At 37.3% G+C, this 22,883-nt stretch overlaps 1 protein-coding gene across 1 annotated transcript in view; it reads left to right on the top strand.

The window, feature by feature from the left end:
- cd36.S (CD36 molecule S homeolog) overlaps nucleotides 1-19,694 on the top strand; it is a 28,083-nt gene extending 8,389 nt beyond the window's left edge. The window contains exons 3-13 of the mRNA XM_018255754.2: nucleotides 3,605-3,749; nucleotides 5,524-5,700; nucleotides 8,145-8,236; nucleotides 9,654-9,703; nucleotides 10,618-10,687; nucleotides 11,502-11,689; nucleotides 12,910-13,028; nucleotides 14,192-14,265; nucleotides 14,683-14,737; nucleotides 16,312-16,471; nucleotides 19,661-19,694. Coding sequence (XP_018111243.2) covers nucleotides 3,605-3,749; nucleotides 5,524-5,700; nucleotides 8,145-8,236; nucleotides 9,654-9,703; nucleotides 10,618-10,687; nucleotides 11,502-11,689; nucleotides 12,910-13,028; nucleotides 14,192-14,265; nucleotides 14,683-14,737; nucleotides 16,312-16,471; nucleotides 19,661-19,674 — 1,144 coding nt within the window. The 3' untranslated portion in view covers nucleotides 19,675-19,694. The remainder of the gene's footprint in view (nucleotides 1-3,604; nucleotides 3,750-5,523; nucleotides 5,701-8,144; nucleotides 8,237-9,653; nucleotides 9,704-10,617; nucleotides 10,688-11,501; nucleotides 11,690-12,909; nucleotides 13,029-14,191; nucleotides 14,266-14,682; nucleotides 14,738-16,311; nucleotides 16,472-19,660) is intronic.
- Nucleotides 19,695-22,883: the final 3,189 nt, after the last annotated feature.

Here is a 22,883-nt window from a genome sequence, read left to right as displayed (position 1 = left end):
TTGTATTAAAGCTTTTTGAATCATATCCTGAGTCAGCCACTGACTAGATTGAGCTGAACCATTCGTGCAGTTATTAAGTGAGCCTGTGAACCCAGACTCCTCTATTGTATTCACTGAAGAAAAGAACTGATTTAACACATTTGCCTTATCTGTATCTGTTACAACCATACTGGTACCATTATTTAATGGAGCAACACTCTCAACCTGCATCTTTTTACTATTAATATATTTAAAAAACTTTTTAGGGTTAGTTTTCACCTCCACCGCAATTAACTCTTCATTTCTTTTCTTAGCCTTCCGGATTGCTGATTTACAACATTTATTACAGTGTTTATATTCATTAAATGCAGCTTCTGTCCCTACAGATTTGTAGTTTTTAAATGCCTTTCTCTTCTTTCCCATTAACATCTTTACCAATGTGTTAGGATGTTTTCATTAGGGCGGAGTGAGAGTTTGTGAGATGATATGAATGTGCAAGTATGTCTGCAGAAATGTAATTAAGCCTTATAGTGATTAAGGTGAGGGAAGTGCATGTTATTAAACATGTCTCCAATCAGTGCAAATAACTATAGAATATCCCCATATGTCAGTGGCTGCTATGGAGGTGTGTTTCTGGCAGCCAATCACAGCTTTTCATTGTGCAATATACAAACTGAGCCATACAGTATCACATTCTGCAGCATTAAATGCTATAGCTATATAAACAGAAAAGCAGAGATATGATCTTTATGGACACTGGCTCCGCAATTGGATTCTGGTGGATGTTCTGCAATTTGCTTTGGTGACCTGCCATTGCACTTTAATTACGCAGTAACCTTTCTTTCTGTTGATAAGCAGACAAGATAACTAGCTTCAGTTAAATAGCAGGAAATACTGACTTGAATTTTGCATACTAATAAACATTGTCTGCTTTCTTTGACTTTTTTTAACATTTCATTTTTCATGCATTCATTCTTTCTATTTCCTATTTGTGACAGTTTTTCTAATATTGAAGTGTTTCTCCTTTAAGATTTTATAGCAGAAGAAGGAAACTGATGAACACATATTTTACACTCTCCATAATCACAGTCTGTTATTGTGTTACTAGATTTGCAATGCTGTTGTTTGAAAAATGGCCATTTCTATGAATATTACATGTATATACTGTATGTTCTTGTGTTTGGAATATCTCTTAAACTGTTTTTTTACAGTAGGAAGAAAATCTCAAAAATTTCAAATAGATTTCTGCAGAGATGAATAAGGGAATAATTACATTTTAAACATAGGGATAGCAGCCTTGATATAAGTGCATTTACAATGAACATGGAATTCCAGGGAGGCATATTTTAAATATGTATTTTCTAATACACAGCTTCTTATGTCATGTAACACTTAAAGACTTAGGGGGAAATAGAATACTATTTGCAAACACATTTGAAGAAAAATTCGCATGTAGCAATGTAATATTCTTCATTAGACTTTTTTTGCATTGCAAATCTTAAAGGAGAACTAATTCCTAAAAATAAATATGTTTAAAAATGCCATATTTAATATACTGAACTTATTGCACCAGCCTAAAGTTTCAGCTTGTCAATAGCAGCAATGATTAGGGACTTCAAACTTGTCACAGGGGGTCACCATCTTGGAAAGTGTCTGTGACGCTCACATGCTCAGTGGGCTTTGAGCAGCTGTTGAGAAGCTAAGCTTAGGGGTCATCACAAATTATCAAGCAGAAAATTATGTTGGTCTGTAATATAAGCTGTTACTACAAGGCTGATTATTAAACTCTGATGCTAATTGCACTGGTTTCTGTGCTGCCATGTATTAATTATTTGAATTACAGGAACAGTAATACCAAAAAATGAAAGTCTTTTAAAGTAATTAAAATATAATGTACTTTTGTGCATTGGTAAAACTGATGTGTTTGTTTCATAAACTCTACAATAGTAGCTGTGCTGTGTAGGCATGGGAGCAGCTACTCATAGGAGAAAAGGCAAAGTATACACATCTTAACAGATTAGCTCTGTAGTACACTATGGAATTTTTTAAAAAGTATCTATTATGAACTGTGTATCCTGTGCTTGAATGGTTGCCACATGGCTACATGGGCTACACAGCAACTTGTTTGTATAAACGACAGTAGTCTTTCTGAAGCAAACACACCAGTTTTATCAGTGCAGGACAACATTGTCATTACTTTAAAACACTTTTTTTAGTGTTACTGTTCCTTTATGTACTAATAAGACTTATATTGTGACATTTCTATTCTATGTGTACTGTATATTGTGAGTTGGTCCCTAAGCTCAGTAAGTGACAGCAGCACAGAGCATGTGCAGTGAATCAGCAGAAAAGACGATGGGGAGCTACTGGGGCATCTTTGGAGACACAGAATTTACTGCTAAAGTGCTGTGGTTGACTTGGGCTGGTACAGAAACCCAAAACATAATGTACAACATTTCTAGTCTACTTCTTTATTAAGCTTTAGTTCTCCTTTAATTGTGCATTGTGAACTTTTAAGACATGTCTGAAGGTGGTGGTGTAAACTTTTTGAGAAAAGTTTTTCATTAAGACGTTTTATTACATAAACTGCACATTATAACAAACAATCAATATCCAATGTTTCACAAAGGCAAAATTGGTTGCAATGTGAATTTTTCGTATTGCAGAGCCTTTTTCTGTTAGTGACCTATATATACATTCCCCACATTAGAGAAGATTTTTTTAAAAAGATACAATTTATCAGCCTTTTTTGCAACCAATATTCTGCAATTTTTTTAATAGCCATAACAAGGTCATATTTCAGGCTTTTGCTATTATTGGTGACCAGAGGCACTATCACAAGTCATCAAGCCTCATACTGTTTGCATAGGGGGGAACCACAAACAGGCGGCCCAGATTATTAGTCCATTGCCAACCAGGATGGTGGTCTCTACCAGCTACGAATTATAGGGCCCATAATAAAAATTTAAGAAAAGCTATATAAAAATGAAGGCCCCTGGTCTGTCCCCTGTCTGTCTGTAGCTGGCTAATTGCAGGGCTCCTTTAGCAAAATAGGTGCTAAACAATTTAAGACTCTGAAAGTATATTTATATATTTAAGAATTGTTATAATACAAAACTTTCTTGAAATTATATCACTTTTCATACAGCCCTGAATATTGATCTGTTATGTAAGTCTACTTTTATTAATTGTATTAATATTTCAGTAGAAAACTAAAACAAGAGTTTCCATTGCTAGTTAGCAGGAGGCTGTTGGTGGCAACATTCTTTTCTGCTGAACAACAGTAGGTGGAGTTATATAATAAAAAGGGCAAATTTAGTCACCTATAGCAACCAACAGGTAGCATTTTCTTATTGGCTGCTATGGGTTACTGCACCTGGGATTATGGTGGAGGCAACAAAGTTGTATTTCTAGATAGGCAACGGCACATGGGTGATTCAGAGCATTTAGTCGAATATGCCAATTTAGTGGGTGGTCGACAAAAGCTCAGAATAGTCCCTTGCTCATTTCAGTATCAATCGCCCCAGCACAGGATTTGCCTTTGCAAGTTACTGTAGCCATTGCTTATGAACTATTACATTTTACTTACATTTTAACCTTTTCAATTTTTCCTCATGGTCTAAAGTGTCCGTTACCTGCCTAAAGAAAACATTACACAACATCAGAACAATACAGTCTCGTATTGGCAGCCAAATGGAGCCATCTTTCAAAGAGAGGGCTCGTGTGGTTCAGAAGAGGATAAATACACTGTTCTGAATCTCGCTGTTGCTGTAAGTAATTCCTTGCTATATAACCAAATCATAAAACTGATTTTACTAGCTGTGCTGGAATAATGTTTATTGCAGAGGCCCTCATCTTCTATAGCACATGATGTTTTAATACTCTTAATATCTGGTTTTTCTAATGCATGTGGCTGGCGAATTTCATGCAACAGCTTAGATGCTCATCCTATTCTCCCCTAGACTATTGCAGTTTGATACTAACTGGCCTAACAAATTCCCACATCTGACCATTACAGTCTCTATTAAATTCTGCTGCAAGAATCCTCCTTCTCTCATCCAAGATACTACAGCCCCCTCCACTGTTGAAGTTCTTATCATGGCTTCCCAATAAGCATACAATAACTTACAAAACTCCTTTTAACAACTTTCAAAGCCCTTCTTTCCTCTGAATCTCAATATATTTCTTCTCTTGTTTCTTCATACATTTCATTACTGGTTGGCTCCTCCATTCTACTGCTATTTCCAGCCTTAAACCTTTCTGTCTTGTTGCTCCCTACTTTTGGAATGCCATCCCTGAATTCCTCTGGAGGGGGGAGCACTCACTTAAAGTGGACCCGTCACCCAGACATAAAAATCTGTATAATAAAAGTCCTTTTTAAATTAAATATGAAAGCCAATTTCTTTTTTTTTATTAAAACATTCATAGCTGTTGTAAACTCTTTGTAAACTCTGTTGTAAATATCAGCTGTCAATCAAATATTGCCTACCCCTCCTCTATGCCTAGGCATAGAGGCGGGGCAAACAATTACTTTCACTTTCCATTCAGCACTTCCTAGATGTCACTGCTCTCTCCACATTCCCCCAGCTCTCTTAACGATTTAATTGTGTAACCAGTGCATGGGGATGGACATTGGGTCCCTGTCCCCTGGTGCACAAACAAGATTCTGAGATGATACAAGACTTGCCTTAATAACAGTGTCCACAAAATGGCTCCTTCCTGGTTAATATATTTATGAGTTCCCAGACTGATGGAAACAATATTCAAATAATTTATACAGTGTAATTAAAGTTCATTTTGCTTGACTAACATGATAAAATAGGATTTGGAATAATTTTGTTTGGGTGACGGGTCCCCTTTAACAATTTATGGGATTGTTAATCAAAAATTTAATTTGTGAGATTTTTTTGGGTTTCTTCTTCGAATAAATGTACAATGTTTAGAAACTGGAATGTTATGCTTATTTATGAAAAACCTGTATATAAAAAACTTGATTGAATACAATTGTGTAGAAAACACTCTTAATGCCTCAAAGTTTTGAGTTTACTAGCTCATAAATCTTGAATTTAGAAGTTAGCAAGCTCAAAAAAACCTCAAAATGTATTTTTGCCTAAGATAACTTCCATTTACTTCTACATGAACTCATAAGCTTTTAGATGTTGAAGTTTTACATTTGAGTCAAATTTTTTGAGCTTAATAAATGCCAAACATTTAAGTTTTTCAAAATATAATTTGTATATGTGAGCTTTTGTGCAAAACAATTTGAACCGTGGCAAAAATTCAAATTCGAAAATTGATACAGTAGATCACCCCCTTAGTGACCAACTACAGAACTTTTCCTCCTGTTTGTTCTCCATTGGTTAGCCAACCAGCACAGGTGGTTTTTGCTGGTGAGGACAATGGTGTTGTTCTGTTAATGCCTTTAATAGTGGCTTGGAGTGCAGCTCCTATTAAAACTAATGATAAGTTACACTCTTTAGTTTACACTTTTTAATGTAAAATTTTTGCAACTGCTCTAACAAATGTTCTTTGTTTCTGTTTTAGGCAGCACCTGCTATGTTCCCAGCTCTTCAAGGATTTTTGAATAGCTTTATTAAAAGTTCGAATTCATCCTTGTTCCAAGTCAGAAGTGTAAAAGAGCTGTTATGGGGCTATAAAGATCCTTTTTTAGAAAAAATTCCAATTGCTTCCCTAGATAAAACTACTGGACTATTCTATCCGGTATGTAGAAAATGAAAGTGACTCCATAGGAAAAAAAAAAAGGGATTAACCTTAACCTAATTACATGGTAAAAAAAAGCAGTAGACAGTAGTCGATTTGTGGGCATTTTCCTGCTGAAGAGTTACAGGAGCACCCATTTTTAGGAAATGTGAAGGTGTCTATTGTAACCCTAAAACATTCCTTAAAACTGAGCTGTAAATATTGGTAGGGAAACATATAGGGGTTAAAGAGATACTGACACCAGAAAATAACCTTTTTATGTATTTGTCATAACATTGTTTTTAATGCTATTTATAATTTTGCCATAAAAGTATTTTTGTGATGCTTTTACATTACCTTTATTACCCCTTTGTTCCTTTATAAGGGGGCTGCCATATTTGTGCAGCAGGAGTCTGTTAGCATTAGAAACTCTGACAGGCTGAGAAGAGTTGGTTGGCAAAAGAGCCAGGTTAAAGGAACTTCAAGTAACAGAACTATCAGCGAAAAACTCAAAATGACCCATAGGCAACTTTTAATGATGATTAATATTTTGTGAAGAAAATTTTTAGTATCAGTATCACTTTAAATGAAAGGAATCTTCTATGAAAACCTAGCCTTAAACTGTGTGAGTCCACCTTATTGTAAGTTTTGATAATTGTAGTGCAGCCTTTAGTGGCTAAACCATGGTCATATGTCTGTTTATGTAAAGTATATTGATCTCAAAGTTTTCTAAAATGGTTTTTATAGTGTTAATAAATTAAGCTATATACAAAAAGGGGGGTTGTAGGAGCACTCAAAAATATGTACTTAAAATATGTTTAAGTAAAGTACAATGGAAGTGCAACTGATTTGGCCAATTAATCAGTGCACATTCCCTGGTCCCCTGTCTCACCAATAATTCAGTATATATCCAAGCGCTTACAAAGTTATGATCATAAAGTTGGTAAGCCACCATACCACGTCAAGGTAAACCCCATACGATGGTCCCTAACTTGTTTACCTCTGGTCATAGTATAAGAAGTCTTTTAGTTCCTGCATAGTAGCATTACTTGTAATGTGAACACATGCACTTGCATATATACTGAATTACTTAGACAGGGGCCCAGGGAATGTGCATTGATTAATTGGCCAAGTCAGTAGCACTTCCATTATAATTTAATACATCTTTACTTAGACTTAGGAGTGCTCCCACAACCCCCCTTTTGTATTTGTAATGTAGCCTGAAGCTGTGGCTGAGCTTCATATGGTCTGTAGCACCCCATACCTACCCTATTTAGCTAATGGTGGCCCTATCATTTTAACTGCATCAAGTAACACTTTTGCACCTATTTACACTTAATTTAGTTTGTCTTTTACTTACTTTTGCTTACACCTATATTCTTACCTATACTCACACCTATACCCACACCGATATACACACTTTCCAAGTGTGCACCTATAAATACAACTTTACTCTGCCTTCACTATTGTTTTTCCATTATTACATTTTTTTAAAAAACGGGCGTTGGTTTGGGCAATCTCTCTCTCTTAAAAGCCGCAAGCTAGCGGCGCGGGAGGATCTAGCCCTCAGACTGAAACCAAGGTTCAGGAGACATTTACTTCCATTAATGCTACTATGCAGAGAGGTACAAGACCTTCTATACTATGACCAGAGGTAAACAACTTAGGGACCACCATGTGGGGTTTACCTTGACGTGGTATGGTGGCTTATCAACTTTATGATCTTAAATTTGTAACTAAAAACCCCTGTCTTTGTGAACACATGCACTTGCATATATACTGAATTATGGGGAATGTGCATTGATTAATTGAGTCAGTAGCTCTTCCATTATATTTTAATACATCTTTACTTAGCCTTTGGAGTGCTCCCACAACCCCCCTTTTATAACAAATGAAGCTGCTGTGTATCCACCCATAAATTCTGGATATATTTCAAATGGTGGAGGGTTTGGCTTTTTTTTTTTGGAGGGGGGGCAATTATTGCTATCTGCCCTAGTCATGTATAGCAAGGGTCTTTCTGTACTGTAAGAGGATGACTGTAACAACATGCTCTTTGCGTGAAAGAAATAAAAAACAGATGTAGCTGATTTCAGTGCAGCATCTGACATATAAATGATGAGAAGGTTGCTAACTGCCTTCTGTCAAAACAAGCAGATCCTTCGGCCCATTAGGGCAAAATTACATGTGATAACTTGTGATAATGTTATCAAACAGAATTAAAGAACTTTGCTCTTAAACCTTGTTATCTATTTCTAATTCCGTTATCTGGGCTGATATTTCATAAGAAATGACAGCTTTTTCAAGTTCTAAACAACGCTTTTGCTGGTTTGATATTTTCAGCTCTGAGTCATATTCATAACTGAGTTGTATTTCAGCGTGAATTCTCTAATTTCATTTTTTATATCCTACAGCATCCTTGCACTATCCCCTGAAATAAATTGCCTTTTTCATTTTTTTCTTCTCAGAATAATGGAACGGCTGATGGTATTTATAATGTTTATAATGGCAAAGGTGGCATAAGTAAAGTTGCAATAATTGACAGATATAGGGGAGAAAGGTAAATTATTTAAATTCCTTGCTTATTTTTTCTTCATTTGTTTTATAATTAAGACTTTAACTCACCTGGCCTGTTCCTATATCAAACCATTTTTGCAGAATCCAAATTTTGCTATAAATCAAAGGGTCTTCTGTGTCCATTTTGGTATATTAATATTTGTGTTGATTGCATTTATATGAAGCACTCCCGACTAGCTATCAATAGGATGGTGGTTAGGAGAGTTCATAATATGAATCCCAAGTTTTAATTTATTTTTTAGCATTGCCCCCTAAAAAAGAGTGCATGCTTTTTACTGCTTATAGCAGTGGTTATCTAATTTTTTTTAATAAAACAAACTATTATTTTAAATAAAGATTCACAAGTATGGGCCATGTTGGTGATGTTTTAAACCAAGTAGTAAGTAGTTTGGCTTGTGTCTAGATCTGAAGATGTTGGTATATATGAAGGAGGCCAATATCATGTTGCATTTAGCTGTCCCTATCACCAGGCCCATATCTGTGGCGAGGCCTCAAAGGCCCGGGCCTAGGGTGGCAACATTTTTGGGGCTGTATATATTCTATAGAGTACTGGGGACGCGCAGAGCAATTTCTGTTCCCAGTGCTCCAGCCTATATGCGCTCATGGGGGGCCACTAAGGCGGCAGGTGGGTTTCAAGGACCCTGTGGCTTGGGGGTGTCAGAAACAAAAAATCTATGCCTAGCCTATCTATCACCCGCTAAACACATTTTGGGTATAAAAAAAAGGTTAAGCTTTATATGCAGATGTGGACTTAACACAAAAAATGGATGCAATGGAAAGAGCATAGTGAGAAAATGTATTTAGGTACTTGCTCAACAGTGGACAACTTCTTTTGATGCTGTGGAACACTAGAACTACCATTACCTTGGACCTGGCAATAGCTCCAGGGTTCAAGGGTGCATCAATTATGACAAAAATATACTATTAATGGTAACAAAATGGTGATTTAATCCAAAATTGCACACTAGACTTGTTCATACTATAAATGACCCCATTAGTCTGACCTTCTAGTTACAATCCATCCAATGGTAGAACATCAAAAATCTAAAGTACCTCTATCCCATACTGGGCAGCTGATTAAAAGGTTAGAAGATTCACCTCCCCTAACTATTTGGTAGGAGGCCTTTTTAATTTAATATAACAGAACATGTTGTTTTTTTTTTACCTATTTTGGTTCTTTCAATGGAGTGAAATAAATCCTCAGTCCTAACTGTAAAACAAATCCTGAAGTCAATTACCCCCCCCAAATTAAATGCATTTAATAAAGAAAGGGAATTCTCTCCATTCTTTTTGCCTCTTAGGTGAAACTGAATGAAGGAAGTTAAAATGATTTGTTAAGTAAATTAACTGTTAAGCAAATGTTTGTACCAACAAACCTTAATTACCCTTCTCTTTTTTAGTGCACTTCCATACTGGAATGATAGTTACTGTGACATGATTAATGGTACAGGTAGGTTAAACGCACTGTACATTGTTGTAATGTATTTACAGTAAAACTTATAAAAGTATTGTGATATTGTTACAGGTACTGTACGAGACTTATTAACAAAAATGATTTGGAACTCCATACCTACCAACTAAAATATCATTTAAACATTAATTAAGCTCAACAGGATTGTTTTTCCTCCAATAAGGATTAATTATACTGTATCTTAGCTGGAATCAAGTATAAGAATATAATTACTAAAAATTCTAAGGTCTTGGGAGATGACCTTCCCTTAATTTAGAGCTTACTAGATAAAGGGTTTCTGGATATGGAACTTATTCCAATACCTGTACTGTGACACAGTAGAATCATTTATGATGATTTACTAATTAAGAGGCAAATTCATCAAGGGTCGAATATCGAGGGTTGATTAACCCTCGATATTCGACTGGGGAATGAAAATCCTTCGAATATCGAAGTCGAAGGATTTTGCGCAAATACTTCGATCAAACGATTGATGGAATAATCGTTTGATCGAACGATTAAATCCTTCGAATCGAACGATTCGAAGGATTTTAATCCAACGATCGAAGGATTATCCTTCGACCAAAAAAAGTTAGGCAAGCCTATGGGGACTTTCCCCATAGGCTAACATTGGGTTCGGTAGCTTTTAGGTGGCGAACTAGGGGGTCGAAGTTTTTTCTTAAAGAGACAGTACTTCGACTATCAAATGATCGAATAGTCGAACGATTTTTAGTTCGAATCATTTGATTCAAAGTCGTAGTTGAAGGTCGAAGTAGCCCATTCGATGGTCGAAGTAGCCAAAAAAACACTTTGAAATTCGAAGTTTTTTTTCTTCTATTCCTTCACTCGGAGTTAATGAATTGGCCCCTAAGTATACTGTATTTCTTCTCATATGTAAATACTGGATTTTGCAGATGCAGCTTCATTCCCTCCTTCTGTTAAAAAAGATAAAAAACTCTACTTCTTTTCTTCTGAAATATGTAGGTAAGTGAATAGTGGAACAACACGGTAATTAGAATGATTCTGTTCATATCTTTTGTAGGTATATAAAGGCATAGATTAAATCATTTAATTATTAGCAAATAGGAATAAGGAAAACAGGTACCCAGTAAAGAGAGACTGATGTTACTTCAGGTGATTCTGTAGAGGTGGAGACTAGTTATCAAAATCAATCTGATGAATGTGTTTCACAAAATAGGTCCCAAATTGATTAGTATTTTACAGATTCCAAGAGCTGTACACATATACAGGTCATATATTTATCCCTTTGTCTATATTTTTTCACTATATGCGTTATAGTAAAATTACCAGCATATTAGGGAACTCGTTTTTGTTTTAGAAACATACCACTGAACTATACCAGCACAGATACTCCCATTCTCTATGTACAATTAATGGGGGGGGGGGGGTTACATTTAAGTTAACTTTTAGTATGTTGTAGAATGGCTAGCTGTATAAAAAGCGAAATAACTCAAAAACAATAACAAATGATAACCAGTTGCAAATGGTCTCAGAATATCCCTCTCTATATCACAAGTTAATTTAAAGAAGAACAACCAATTTAAAATGCTTTATACATACTATTACAGGATATCTACCTACTACAGGCTACTACAACCTCTTTCATAGAACTGCATTAGCGCATTAACCCTGAGGCTAAGAATTTTAAGTGGCCCGAGCTGTAGAGCACTCAAAAGCTTAATAAGGGCATTTATCTGTACACAATAGGCCACCAATCACTGGTTTAAAAAAATTGATGATTCCATAATATTCAACAAGATGTTTTATTTTACAATAGATCTATTTATGGAGTATTTGAGAAAGAGTATACACTGAAAGGAATAAAGCTGTATAGGTTTGTGGTACCAGATGAAGCACTTGCGTCACCTACAAAGAATCCAGATAACCACTGTTACTGCAAAGATTTTGACCTTTCAAGAAATTGTACTGCTGCTGGTGTTTTGGATCTCAGAACCTGCCAAGGGGGTAAGATTCATTGTTCCCCATACTTTTGTTGTGAAAAACATTAATATATATTGCTTTAGAAAGCTAATATTTTCCTGAATGTTAAACTTAGTTTAAAAGGAAATCAAGGTATTTCATAGTTGAAGAATTACTTATGCTATTTAAGCTAACAGTGCTTCAAAAGTCCTGCCATAACCTAGACAGAGTAAGTCAGGCAAACCACCGGGCTCCTAGATTAGTAGACAAGAGTGTGTATTGAAGCTTAGATCCAACCTGAAGATCTCCTGTCTCTCTCTTTGTCCCATGCTGTTATCCCTTTAAAGTACATAAAAATATTAGATTTTAGAAAGGCATCCAGAGAAACATGCTTGTGCCAAAATGTAGCTTAAGCATATGCTTTGGCATTGATTTGCTTTGACTGCATCTAACCAAAGCCAGTAGAGGGAGAAAAATATATTAGAAACATGATAGAAATAGTGCTGTAGAAAATGAATTGCATGCTAGTGGTTTAAAACATATTACACAATTGTTAACAACCTGTTTAAGTACTAAAACCTTTGTATTCCACAGAGCATATCTGTTATTTAAACCTGTCCCCTGTTGCCTTACTTCAAATTGAATGGTTGCCCCTTTTCTACAAAGCAGCTTATCTATTAAGAACTATTTTCTTTGAAAAGAAATGTGCAGTTTGTACCAGTGAATGCTAATAGTACATTATCTTAAAGTGAATTGAAACCCCTTTAAAGGAGAACTGAACCCCCCAATAATAAAAATCCCTACCTATTACCCTACAAAGTCCCCCCTCCCTGCTACCTCCCCCCCAGAATAGGTGATTAAACCTGAAAGTGCCCCAAATTCATTACTCATGTATAAGCGCAGAGTAAGTGCAGCAGAGCTCATGGGCGTCATCTTCCGGCTCTTTGGTATTCTTCGGAAAGTGAACGCCATATTGGCGCAAGTGCAGTTGGAGCAGTCTTCTGGTTCGTAGCAACTGTGCATGTGCCAAAAGTGCAGGAAATTGCCTAAGGGAAGGAAGAGGTCCCAAAGAATACCAAAGAGCCTGAAGATGGCGCCCATGAGCTCCGCTGCTCTTACTCTGCACCTATACGTGAGTGATGAATAAGGGAAAACTTTCAGGGGTAATTGTGGGGATTAGTTCTCCATTAATTTTGTTGGCAATGCTTTTCCTTTAAATGTGTTCATCACAACTGACATTATTAATATTTGCCACTTTACTTTAGGAAAACCAATTTTCCTTTCTCTTCCGCATTTTCTGTATGCAAGTGACTTCTTGCTTGATTCTGTGAGTGGCCTAAAGCCCAGTAAAGAAGAACATGAGACCTACGTAGACGTTGAACCAGTAAGCTAAAACTCATACCGCTTCCTGGTACATACAGTATGTTTCAAGCAGGAGTAAATCCACATATAAAATGTTGCATAATGAAATAAAATGTAATTCCAAGAAACATTCCAATGCATTAAACATTTTCCATAATTATTATTTTTAAGCTATTTGTAATTGATATGGAACATATTGGGGCAAATTCATCAAGGGTCGAATATCGAGGGTTAATTAACCCTCGATAATCGACTGGGAATGAAAATCCTTCGACTTCGAAAATCGAAGTCGAAGGATTTTGCGCAAATACTGCGACCGGACTATCGAAGGAATAAAAGTTCGATCGCACAATTAAATCCTTCGAATTGAACGAATCGAAGGATTTTAATCCAACTATCGAAGGATTATCCTTCGACCAAAAAAACTTAGCCAAGCCTATGGGGACCTTCCCCATAGGCTAACATTGGGTTCGGTAGCTTTAAGGTGGCGAACTAGGGGGTCGAAGTTCTTCTTAAAGTACTTCGACTATCGAATGGTCGAATAGTCGAACGATTTTTAGTTCGAATCATTCGATTCGAAGTCGTAGTCGAAGGTCGAAGTAGCCCATTCAATGGTCGAAGTAGCCAAAAAACACTTCGAAATTCAAAGTTTTTTTTCTTCTATTCCTTCACTCGAAGTTAATGAATTGGCCCCATTGTGTCTGCCTTTTGCTATTTCTTGCAATTCTGGCCCTGACTTTATGTATATTTGCAATTAGTAGTAACATGGACTACTAGAACCCATGTATGAAAAAATATAATTTCTTTCAATCCAAAAAACTGGTATTTCAACCAATATTCTTTTAGCCCATTGTTCAATAAACTCTTACAGCAATACCATTTCAACAAACCCTATCACAGCAATGGCAGTCCTCTAGATTTAATCAGCTCTGCAATATATTGTATTAAGAAACACAAAACATATTTCTAGATAAGAGTGACATAAGCAGTTGAAACAAAGTTTTCACATTTAAGAAAGAACAGCTTATCTATAAACACAACTCACTGGTCTATGACCAACTCCATAATGCCCAGGACTTGGCTCCACATTATGAACATAGCTTAATTTTTGCGGATATTTTCTTTCCAATTTTCTTCTATGGTATATAACACACAGAAATGTAAATGAATATTTTCTCGTTTCAGATAACCGGATTTACAATGCATTTTGCCAAAAGGCTGCAGGTCAATGTAATGTTTAAACCTACAGACAAAATAGAGTAAGTATCTAGCTCATTTATCTTTTAGAGTAACATAGTCATTTAAGTTGAAAGACAATATCACTAAAATGTCATAAATAAGTCTGTGGTAGTAGAGTTGCCATCCAACATATTTCAGTGGCCTATCTGGCAAAACACTAGCTAACATTTTGGTCAGTATTAAATATTTACGTACAATTATACTAAGGTCACTGTTGTTAGGCCACTGGCCCACCTTTTAATGCCCCACTACCCTGTTTGCCCAGATTGGTCAGGTCCCACCAATGATCTTTTACAATTCATGCCACTTTACTTATCCACCCCTCACCAGTAGAGCACTCTAGCTGTGCGATTATATGTGATTCAGAAATGTTTAATTATAATGTAACAATAGAGATTGTTATAGGATAGAGTGATTATGGGTTATTTCTCTTGCAGTGTAATGTCTAAGCTCGAGTCAGAGTTTGTGTTCCCTGTTGCATGGCTAAATGAGGTGAGTATGTCGAAATAAACATATGTCTGGTTTTCTACAAAATATACATTTTATAATATCTACAGGCTCCTGCCTGTACTAAACAAATAAATGCATAGATATCTATCACTTATACTATATTAAGGATGTCACCCCTGAAATCTGTCTTGTTTGTGCAAAGAAGAAAATCTTTATGCAGGTATGAGATTCGATGAGGGAGGGCTGTCTCCCATAGACTCCATTTTAACCAACTAATCCAAGTTTTAAAAAATGATTTCCCTTTTCTCTGTAATAATAAAACAGTACATTGTACTTGATCCAATATAATAAATCCTTATTGGAAGCAAAATCAGCCTATTGGGTTTATTATTGGGTTTTAATGTTTACATGATTTTCTAGTAGTAGACTTAAAGTATGAAGATACAAATATCAGAACAATCTGATATCCTGGAAGCCCCAGTTCCTGAACAATTCTAGATAACAGGCCCCATACCTGTATTTAGTTAAATAGATTCCTTGTATATACTGTATATAGTACTGTATTGGCATAAAATCAACAATAAAAATATGCAGTCCTGCATTGTGTCCTGCATTGTGTCCTGCATTGTATCCTGCATTGTGTCCTGCATTACCCAAAAAAATATTTTATTGCAGGATGTAGGTAGATCTTTTAGATGCAGTTAATAGAGTGATTCTGAATGTCTGGTCAGGTATAAGTTAATTCTACTCTTCTACACATTCTACTCTTCTTCCATAAGTCAGGGTCTGGAAATTGGGCCCTTGCAGGCAAGGCTGCCATCAGAAATTGCGGGGGCCCAAAAAATGTTGTCATACTGAGCACTGCAATTTCTGATGGCAGCCCTGCCTACCTTCCCCAGAGCCTTTTCCACCCCACTGATGGCCAGGGCCCCCTGTACAAGCTGAAAAAAAACATTGGTGGCCAGGGCCCCCTACACATTAAGAAAATCTAAAGTGGAACTCACCATTAAATTTTGGCAGGTGGCCTTTATCCTCCTTAGCGAGCAGTCTTCTTCATCCTATTCCATGCGGCTCCTTTGTTCTTTTCCATTGTGGCTTCTACAGGCAGGGTTGGACTGGGCCGGCGGGACACCGGGAAAAAACCCAGTGGGCCTTGGCTCTTTTGGGCCCTGCCTGCCCAGACCCACTCCCTGGACTTTCTCCTCACCTCCCTCCCTGAACCCAGTCGTGTCCCTAATGCGAAGGATAAAGGTATTTGCGCACGTGTAGGGTAGGGGCTAGGGGAGAGAAGGCTTTGGGGGGGATGGTGCACAGGCCCTGAGCCCCCCCCCCAGTCCGACGCTGTCTTCGGGCCCCACTTAGAACATGAATTTGCCTGGCCCGGGATGATAGTCACCCCTGTGCCCCCCTGATGCATACAGGACTCAACTTGGCAGATACATTAGATAAGTTTAAGAAATGTGGAATGCATTTTTTGCAAATAAGGATAAACAAAGCTACCAATGTGGATCTAATTGCATTTAGGAGTCAGAAATTACATTCTTCTTTTTATTCAGTATATGGTTTAATCTTTATAAATGGCTTATTTTGACATTTACACAAAATATTTTTTATAGACTGCACTTATTGGGGATGATTCTGCAAATATGTTTAAATCCAGCGTAACTACCCCCATGAAGGTGCTAGAGGTATTGCGCATTGTACTGATTTGCATTGGGGCAGTGGTTTTTCTTTCCTGCTCTATTACCCTGTGTGTGAGAGACTCTTTAAACAAAGGTAAGCATAATGTAACATTTTGAACTAATACAACTGTATGTCTTATGTGTTTATGTCCACAGGAATGATTTATTAGATATCAAGTGCAATTTTTGGCATTTTAATAATTATCTGGTGTAATGAAGTTTTGGGTTTCCCCTTGCATTATTTTCTGCTATACGGTACATTCCATATGCTCTAACTGAAGCTGCATGCTACTTAAATGCAGTAAAAGATATCTATACATAGGGCTGCCAATGGGAGGGACTGTTTTTCCAGACCTGGTCAAATTTTTGACCGGAGTGAGGGCCTGGCCAGGAAGCACAAAGTTACATAAATTTTGTATGGGTAATCCTTGGTCATTTTACATTTGCAAAACTTTCTTTTTATATAAGTTATATAAAAACATATGAGAATAACATAGAAACATATGAAATGTACATAGGAACTTAAACACAAATTAAATATCAAGCAATGACCACTCTGAGCAGTATAACAGGGGCAGGCAGGAGTGTTTAAACTTGGTTGAACTCCACTGGTCATCAAAAATGATTGATTTATTAGCAAATTAATTAATAAATTCATATTTTTTTTTTTTTTCACAAATGTTTTTATTTATTTTCTCAACATATTAATGAGATGAGTTAAACAAAATCCTAACAAGAAGAATAAAATGAAATAACAATGTCAGTGTCAAGTGCAGAGTAAAAAGGTATCAACATTTTTAGTTTTTGTTAAGTGACCATAGGAAAAGGGCCGGAAAGATATTTCTCTATCCACAAAAGCTAGAAACAATTCGTTGTTCTATCTGTATACAAAATGGAAAGTCTTTAAAGTATTATACTCACGTTAAGTGCTTGTTAGTATTCGATTAAGGATGTGACTCCTGGGGGGTCCTGTCGGAATTAGTTGTGGTGAATTACCCATATTCATCAGCTGCAGCCCCGCCTCACGGACTAGATCGGTTCCCGTCAGCAGTTCTCTTTCATACCATGCGGTGTTTTGAAAAGTTTGAATGGTTAGTAATTTTGTAGGTTGTGCGAGGGTATTTATGTATGTCAGCCAGGTGTCGAAAAAGAATTCCGTATTTTTCTCTTTGTTTGTTAAAGTTTCAATCCAGTCTAGATGAAATATATGTTGCAATTTTTGTTGTACCATGGGTATTGGCGGGGGGAGTCGGGACAGCCAGGTGTGTAAAATGGTCTTCCTGGCTGCCGCCGCCACCCTTTCCGCTAGGGCCTTCTCTGGTTTGGAGAGGTGTGAGGTGAGTTGCAGTTTGCTGAACACGGCCCATGAGGCGTGAATGTTCAGCGTCTTTCCCGATAGGTTTCCCCAGTAACTGGCGACCTCCTTCCAGAATTGTTGTATGATTGGGCATAGCCATAAGCAATGTATCAGGTCAGCTCTAGATTCCCCGCATTTGAGACAACAGTCTGAGTTTGTCGTGCCAATGTGAGATCTCTTTAAAGGTGTCAGATAAGTATGGTGCAGTATTTGTAGGGACATTTCCTGGTACATGCTAGCTGGCAGTATCTTCATTATTCGTGTGTGATAGCGAAGAATGTCAGTGTTCTCTGACTGTGGGATAATTGTTTTCCATTTCGTGAAGCTCATAGTAGTATTGTCCATATCTATTGTGGTCCTGATTTGTTTGTAGATTTGCGCTGTTGATTTAACTGTATCATGTTTTGGCCATAGTGAGTCAATTGCATTGTTTTTATCTTTGGTCGTCAGTTTAGTCAGTTGTTGCGTGATAAAATGTGTGAGTTGTATTAATGAAAATTGATGGGATTGTAAGAATGGGTAATTTTGGAGCAGGTTTGAAATGGGTTGTATTGTATTAGTGGTCGTTATCATGTCCTTGATATTTAGAAGACCCTTCGTTTGCCATGATCTGAAAATTAGACTATTGAAGCCTGGAGGAAATGCTTTGTTGTTGAACCAGGTAAGATTTATCGAATTAAAAGGAGAAAGGTTTGCTTTTTTCTTGACATAGTGCCAGGTTTTATATGTGTGGATGAATAAAGGATTGTCTTGCACTTTTTTGGGAATTTCCTGGATGGGCGTATGTAATAGTGAGTTAAGTGATATTCCCTCTGTTAAGGCCTCATCTAAAGAAAGTGTGGTATATGTGCTCCTATGATGGAGCCAATCTCCCGCATATCTAAGAAGAGCCGCTTCATTGTATTCCATTATGTTTGGGAGATTGAGTCCACCTTCTTGTTTTTGTTGTTGGAGTGTTGTGAGTTTTAATAAATTCATATTTATATGAACTTGTTCCAGAATAATAACAGCTGTTTATATTGGAATCTATTTACTGAATTATATGGGCTATCACCCACATAAAGTTTTCAGCAGTGGAATAAAGTAGTGGGGCACAAATGGGCCCTAAACTTTGATAACAAGACATTTGCCATAAACATATATTGCAGCTGTTTACCAATCAAAGAACCACAGGGTCCCCTAGAGTTCCTGGGCCCCCCTAGTTGCTGGGTCTGTTTCCTCTGTGCTTACGCCCCTACTTTTCAGTCAAATCGTTGAAATCGTGAATTTGTATCTTCAAAAACAATCCACATCCACCAAGTTCAACTTTTTGGCATAGCAAAACCTACCACAAAAAGTATCTTTTGTGTAGCATGTAGAAGGGGCACAGGCAAATATTTTTTTAATGCGTGCTTGGTTATAAGGGGACCCCAGAAAATAACTGGTACAGTACTCCAAGATTTCTGATGCAATCTGCAGAAAATCGCACCATGGTTGGCAACAACAAGGACAGGCAACTTGATAGCCTTTCCCCAGCTCTTTAGTTGCGTTCAGGACTAGATCATTTTCACCTGCCATGCTCCTGCCCCCAGAAAGCCTTGGAAAGGACTACAAATAGCCCAAAGTGATGGCCATTGCCATAGTTTTTTAACAGATACTGGCATGCTTATGATTGATTCATAAAAGTCAACCAAAAATTCTGAGGGCCATGGGCTGACGTGACAAAGAATCTGAAGCCCATTAAAAGTGGCTGCTATGCTCAATATAAGGATAATTCACAACTGAAATAACTGTTTAGGATTAAAACTTGTTTGATCATTTTCTGCTTACTTTTAGTGAAACCAGAAATGTTTTTTGATTGCTAGCCAGGCTTAGTATGTAGGCTATATTAATATTCCACAGACCTATAAATGTCAGTTATAATTTTGGGCTAATTTTCTGTTTTAGGTAAACATGCATAACGAGCCAGAAAGACAGCCCAGAAAACAAGAAAAACACCTGTTTGATCCCACAGGAGTAACCATTCTCCATACTAAATCATACAGCTAGCCCTAATTTGGTATGGACTCACTTGTGTAAAATCAACTTTATTTCATATGCTACCTTTGAACTGGACTTACCCACCAAAAGCCTATTTTTATGAAATTAAAAAGAAGTAATTGAGGAAAAAGGACAATAATGGGACAGTAAAGCAATATCCAAAGCCTGAAACCATCTCTGTGTACATAACAAATGACCTGAAGTTTTTGGATCACAAATCTTGCCTTTCAATATGTGATATAAAAAAACTTTAACAATATTGTAAAGAAATAAAGAGTAAACAATTATTTGTATTTTGTTTATAATATTTTTAATGAACTGTGTATTTGATTTCCATTTTAAAGGTAGAACTACAAATAAAGTAGCTGCATTTTTGGAAAGCACTTCCTTCACTTATTACTTCCTTACTTAAAAGATTGTCACGGCCGGCACCTGATACCAGAACAAATGCCAAGTACCCTGGTCTCGGCTCGGCTTCACCAGTAGTGTGACCACCGTTGGGCTTCGGGAGGAGCCCTCAGCTTACTTGGGTGCCACCTGGACTTAACGAGGGGTGCAAGGCGAGATGTTCTGGCTGGCAAAGGGGCACGGCTGTAAGCAGAGTCTTTTTGGGCCGAAGGTCACGGTACAAAGGATTAGGCAGAATCGTAGTCAGGCAGGCCGGGTCGAGGCAGGCAGATAGCAAGGATCGTCAAACAGGCAAAAGGGTCAAAACCGGGTGATCAATCGAGGGGTTAAACTGAAGAGTAGTCGTAAGCAGGCAAGGTCAGGATCCAGAAATCAGAATAGTCGAAATAGCCAGGCAGGGGTCAAAAAGGAATCAGACAGGTTCAGAAGGAAACAGACAAATAGCACAAGGCTCAGGAGCACCAGGATTACAATCCTATCACGGGCAATGACAAACTGTGGGAATGCCCCTTTAATACTTTTGAATTTGGCGCCATTGCGTGCTGACGTCATTACGTCAGCGCGCATGCGCCTTTATATCCGGAAGTGCGCATGCGCGCGTGCACTAGGAGAGAGCCGGCACAGGAAAAGGAACAACGCGGCGCGGCGGGCATCCCTGCCGTGACCGTCCCCCCACTAGACCACCAGGGTGAGACGTTACAAAGATCCAGTTCTCAGCTTTGCTGCACATTTTAGAGCTATACCTAGTTTCTTCTTTATACTGGTGTAAATTGCTTGATAATATTTTCAGCAATTTGTTCCTTCAGCTAATATTGGAAATGTCAGCGCTGCACAATATGTTGTCACTCTATAAATACATGTTAATAATAATAATAAATGTACTGGGTAGAAATCAAACCCTTTACACTCGGCACAGGCATCAAAACAATATTAGAGTAGGTTCCTGGAGTTATTTATAAACAAGCAAAATTAACTTTACTTGGCGCTCTCTACATTGCTGGGATTGGACTAGCCTTTTCGTTTTGTATGGTTGTGTTCATTAACTAAATTCCACTAAAATAATTTCCCAAGCATCAGGTGACGTGTCCACACTTAATGGTAAAAGTAGGAAACAAATAGCTTTTTATACAGTACAGTTAAGTATAATATTCTCTTTGGGTTATACTTAGCAAGGGTATAGGAGCCAAATAATGGATGGATGTATTTCTTCTGTTATGTATAATCTTATCTAGAAGGATTGGTCTGTTATTGTTATCGTTGGGAGGAGGAGTATCCTAGTACAGCCATGCACCCTGGGTAAATTGGCCCAGGGATGTCAAGTGAAGTAAAAAAACAGCCAGGGCTCTTTTGACTCCATTCAAAAAGAGCTGTGGTAAGAACCTAAGAAAGGAAGGCCTCAGTGTAAAGACTGGTGTAAGAGAAATACCTCAGCAGGATTATACCTTCATTAGCATTCTCCCACATTAAGCCAGGCCGCTGTGTACAATGTGTTTTACTTGAAGCAATCTGATATTATTGAGAAGAGGGAAGGTATTTTCAGTAGATTTGATCTCCTAGTCTCCCAATTGCCCTAAACTATAACTTGACTACAGGACTGCAGAATTGTGTTCCTCTCATCAAAACACTGTAGAACCTTCAGCCAAAAAGTTGCCAGAAAAATTGCACGGAAAGATGAAAAGTAGTTATACAGCCCCATAGCCTCTGGGTGTGCATCATCTGTAAGTCTTTTAGAGGAAATTATCTTTTCAAGTATTTGGAGATTGATTGGCAGTTTCTTAGCAATAGGTTGATCTGCTTCATGTCTTGAACTCCACCTAGTGTCACTTAGACATGTATAGCCTGTTCAAACGTCCAATAAATGTCTTCATTTCATGACATCTGCATGTTGCAGGTACGACAACGACTTTTCAAATATAGCTGCTGGATACCTCTCCTGGATTTTACTATTTAATTCTTCCAGCCATGTTGACTCCATTATTGTACCCTTACCCTCTGCCATGTTTGAGGATGATCTTGTACACACTCACTTCTTTATGAGCATAACAGGTTTATGAAATCTTTCTGGGTTCCCCAAAATAAATAGTAAATTTGACATTTTTCCCTTTTTCTTGGATTCTCTTTACTTTATTCAGGTATTCCATTTATATTATATTTGTATTCCCTTTATTTATTCAGGTATTCCCTTAGTATAGATTCATAACAGCTTAAGAAATCTACAATACTAAGAAAATTCCGATTCAGTCTTTGCCAACTCCCTCTGAATGCCAATTATTTGAAGCAGGAAATAGGATCACATCAGGGAACACATTTTTGAAAGGCTGATTGATACTGGTCATACATCTCATGTAGATTTGGCAACAATTATTTTAAATAGTTAATGAAATGGATACTTTTTTTCTATGAATTTTGCATTTGGTGTTTCTGCATGCAATAATACAAGGACAACATTGTGAACTGTTATATATTGTTTTTATATTACTACCTGGCCTTCATTTATGCATCTTATCAAAGGAGTCAAAGGCTAAACGCTATCTTGTGAAGTATTGGCATCAGACCCACGTTAACCTTGAGTGTCTCTGTATCACGAGATAAGTTGGACTGATATTCCTTTCATAACATGTAATAAGTGTCAATAGCAACCAAAGGTGATAATGCAAAAGCCTTTACTTTTAAAGGTGCAGCCACACAAATGTCATATTTAAAAACAACATATTTTAGATCA

This window comes from Xenopus laevis, chromosome 3S, assembly GCF_017654675.1.
Source record: "Xenopus laevis strain J_2021 chromosome 3S, Xenopus_laevis_v10.1, whole genome shotgun sequence".
In the NCBI taxonomy this organism is placed as follows: domain Eukaryota; kingdom Metazoa; phylum Chordata; class Amphibia; order Anura; family Pipidae; genus Xenopus; species Xenopus laevis.
This window is presented reverse-complemented; position numbering and strand designations above follow the sequence as displayed.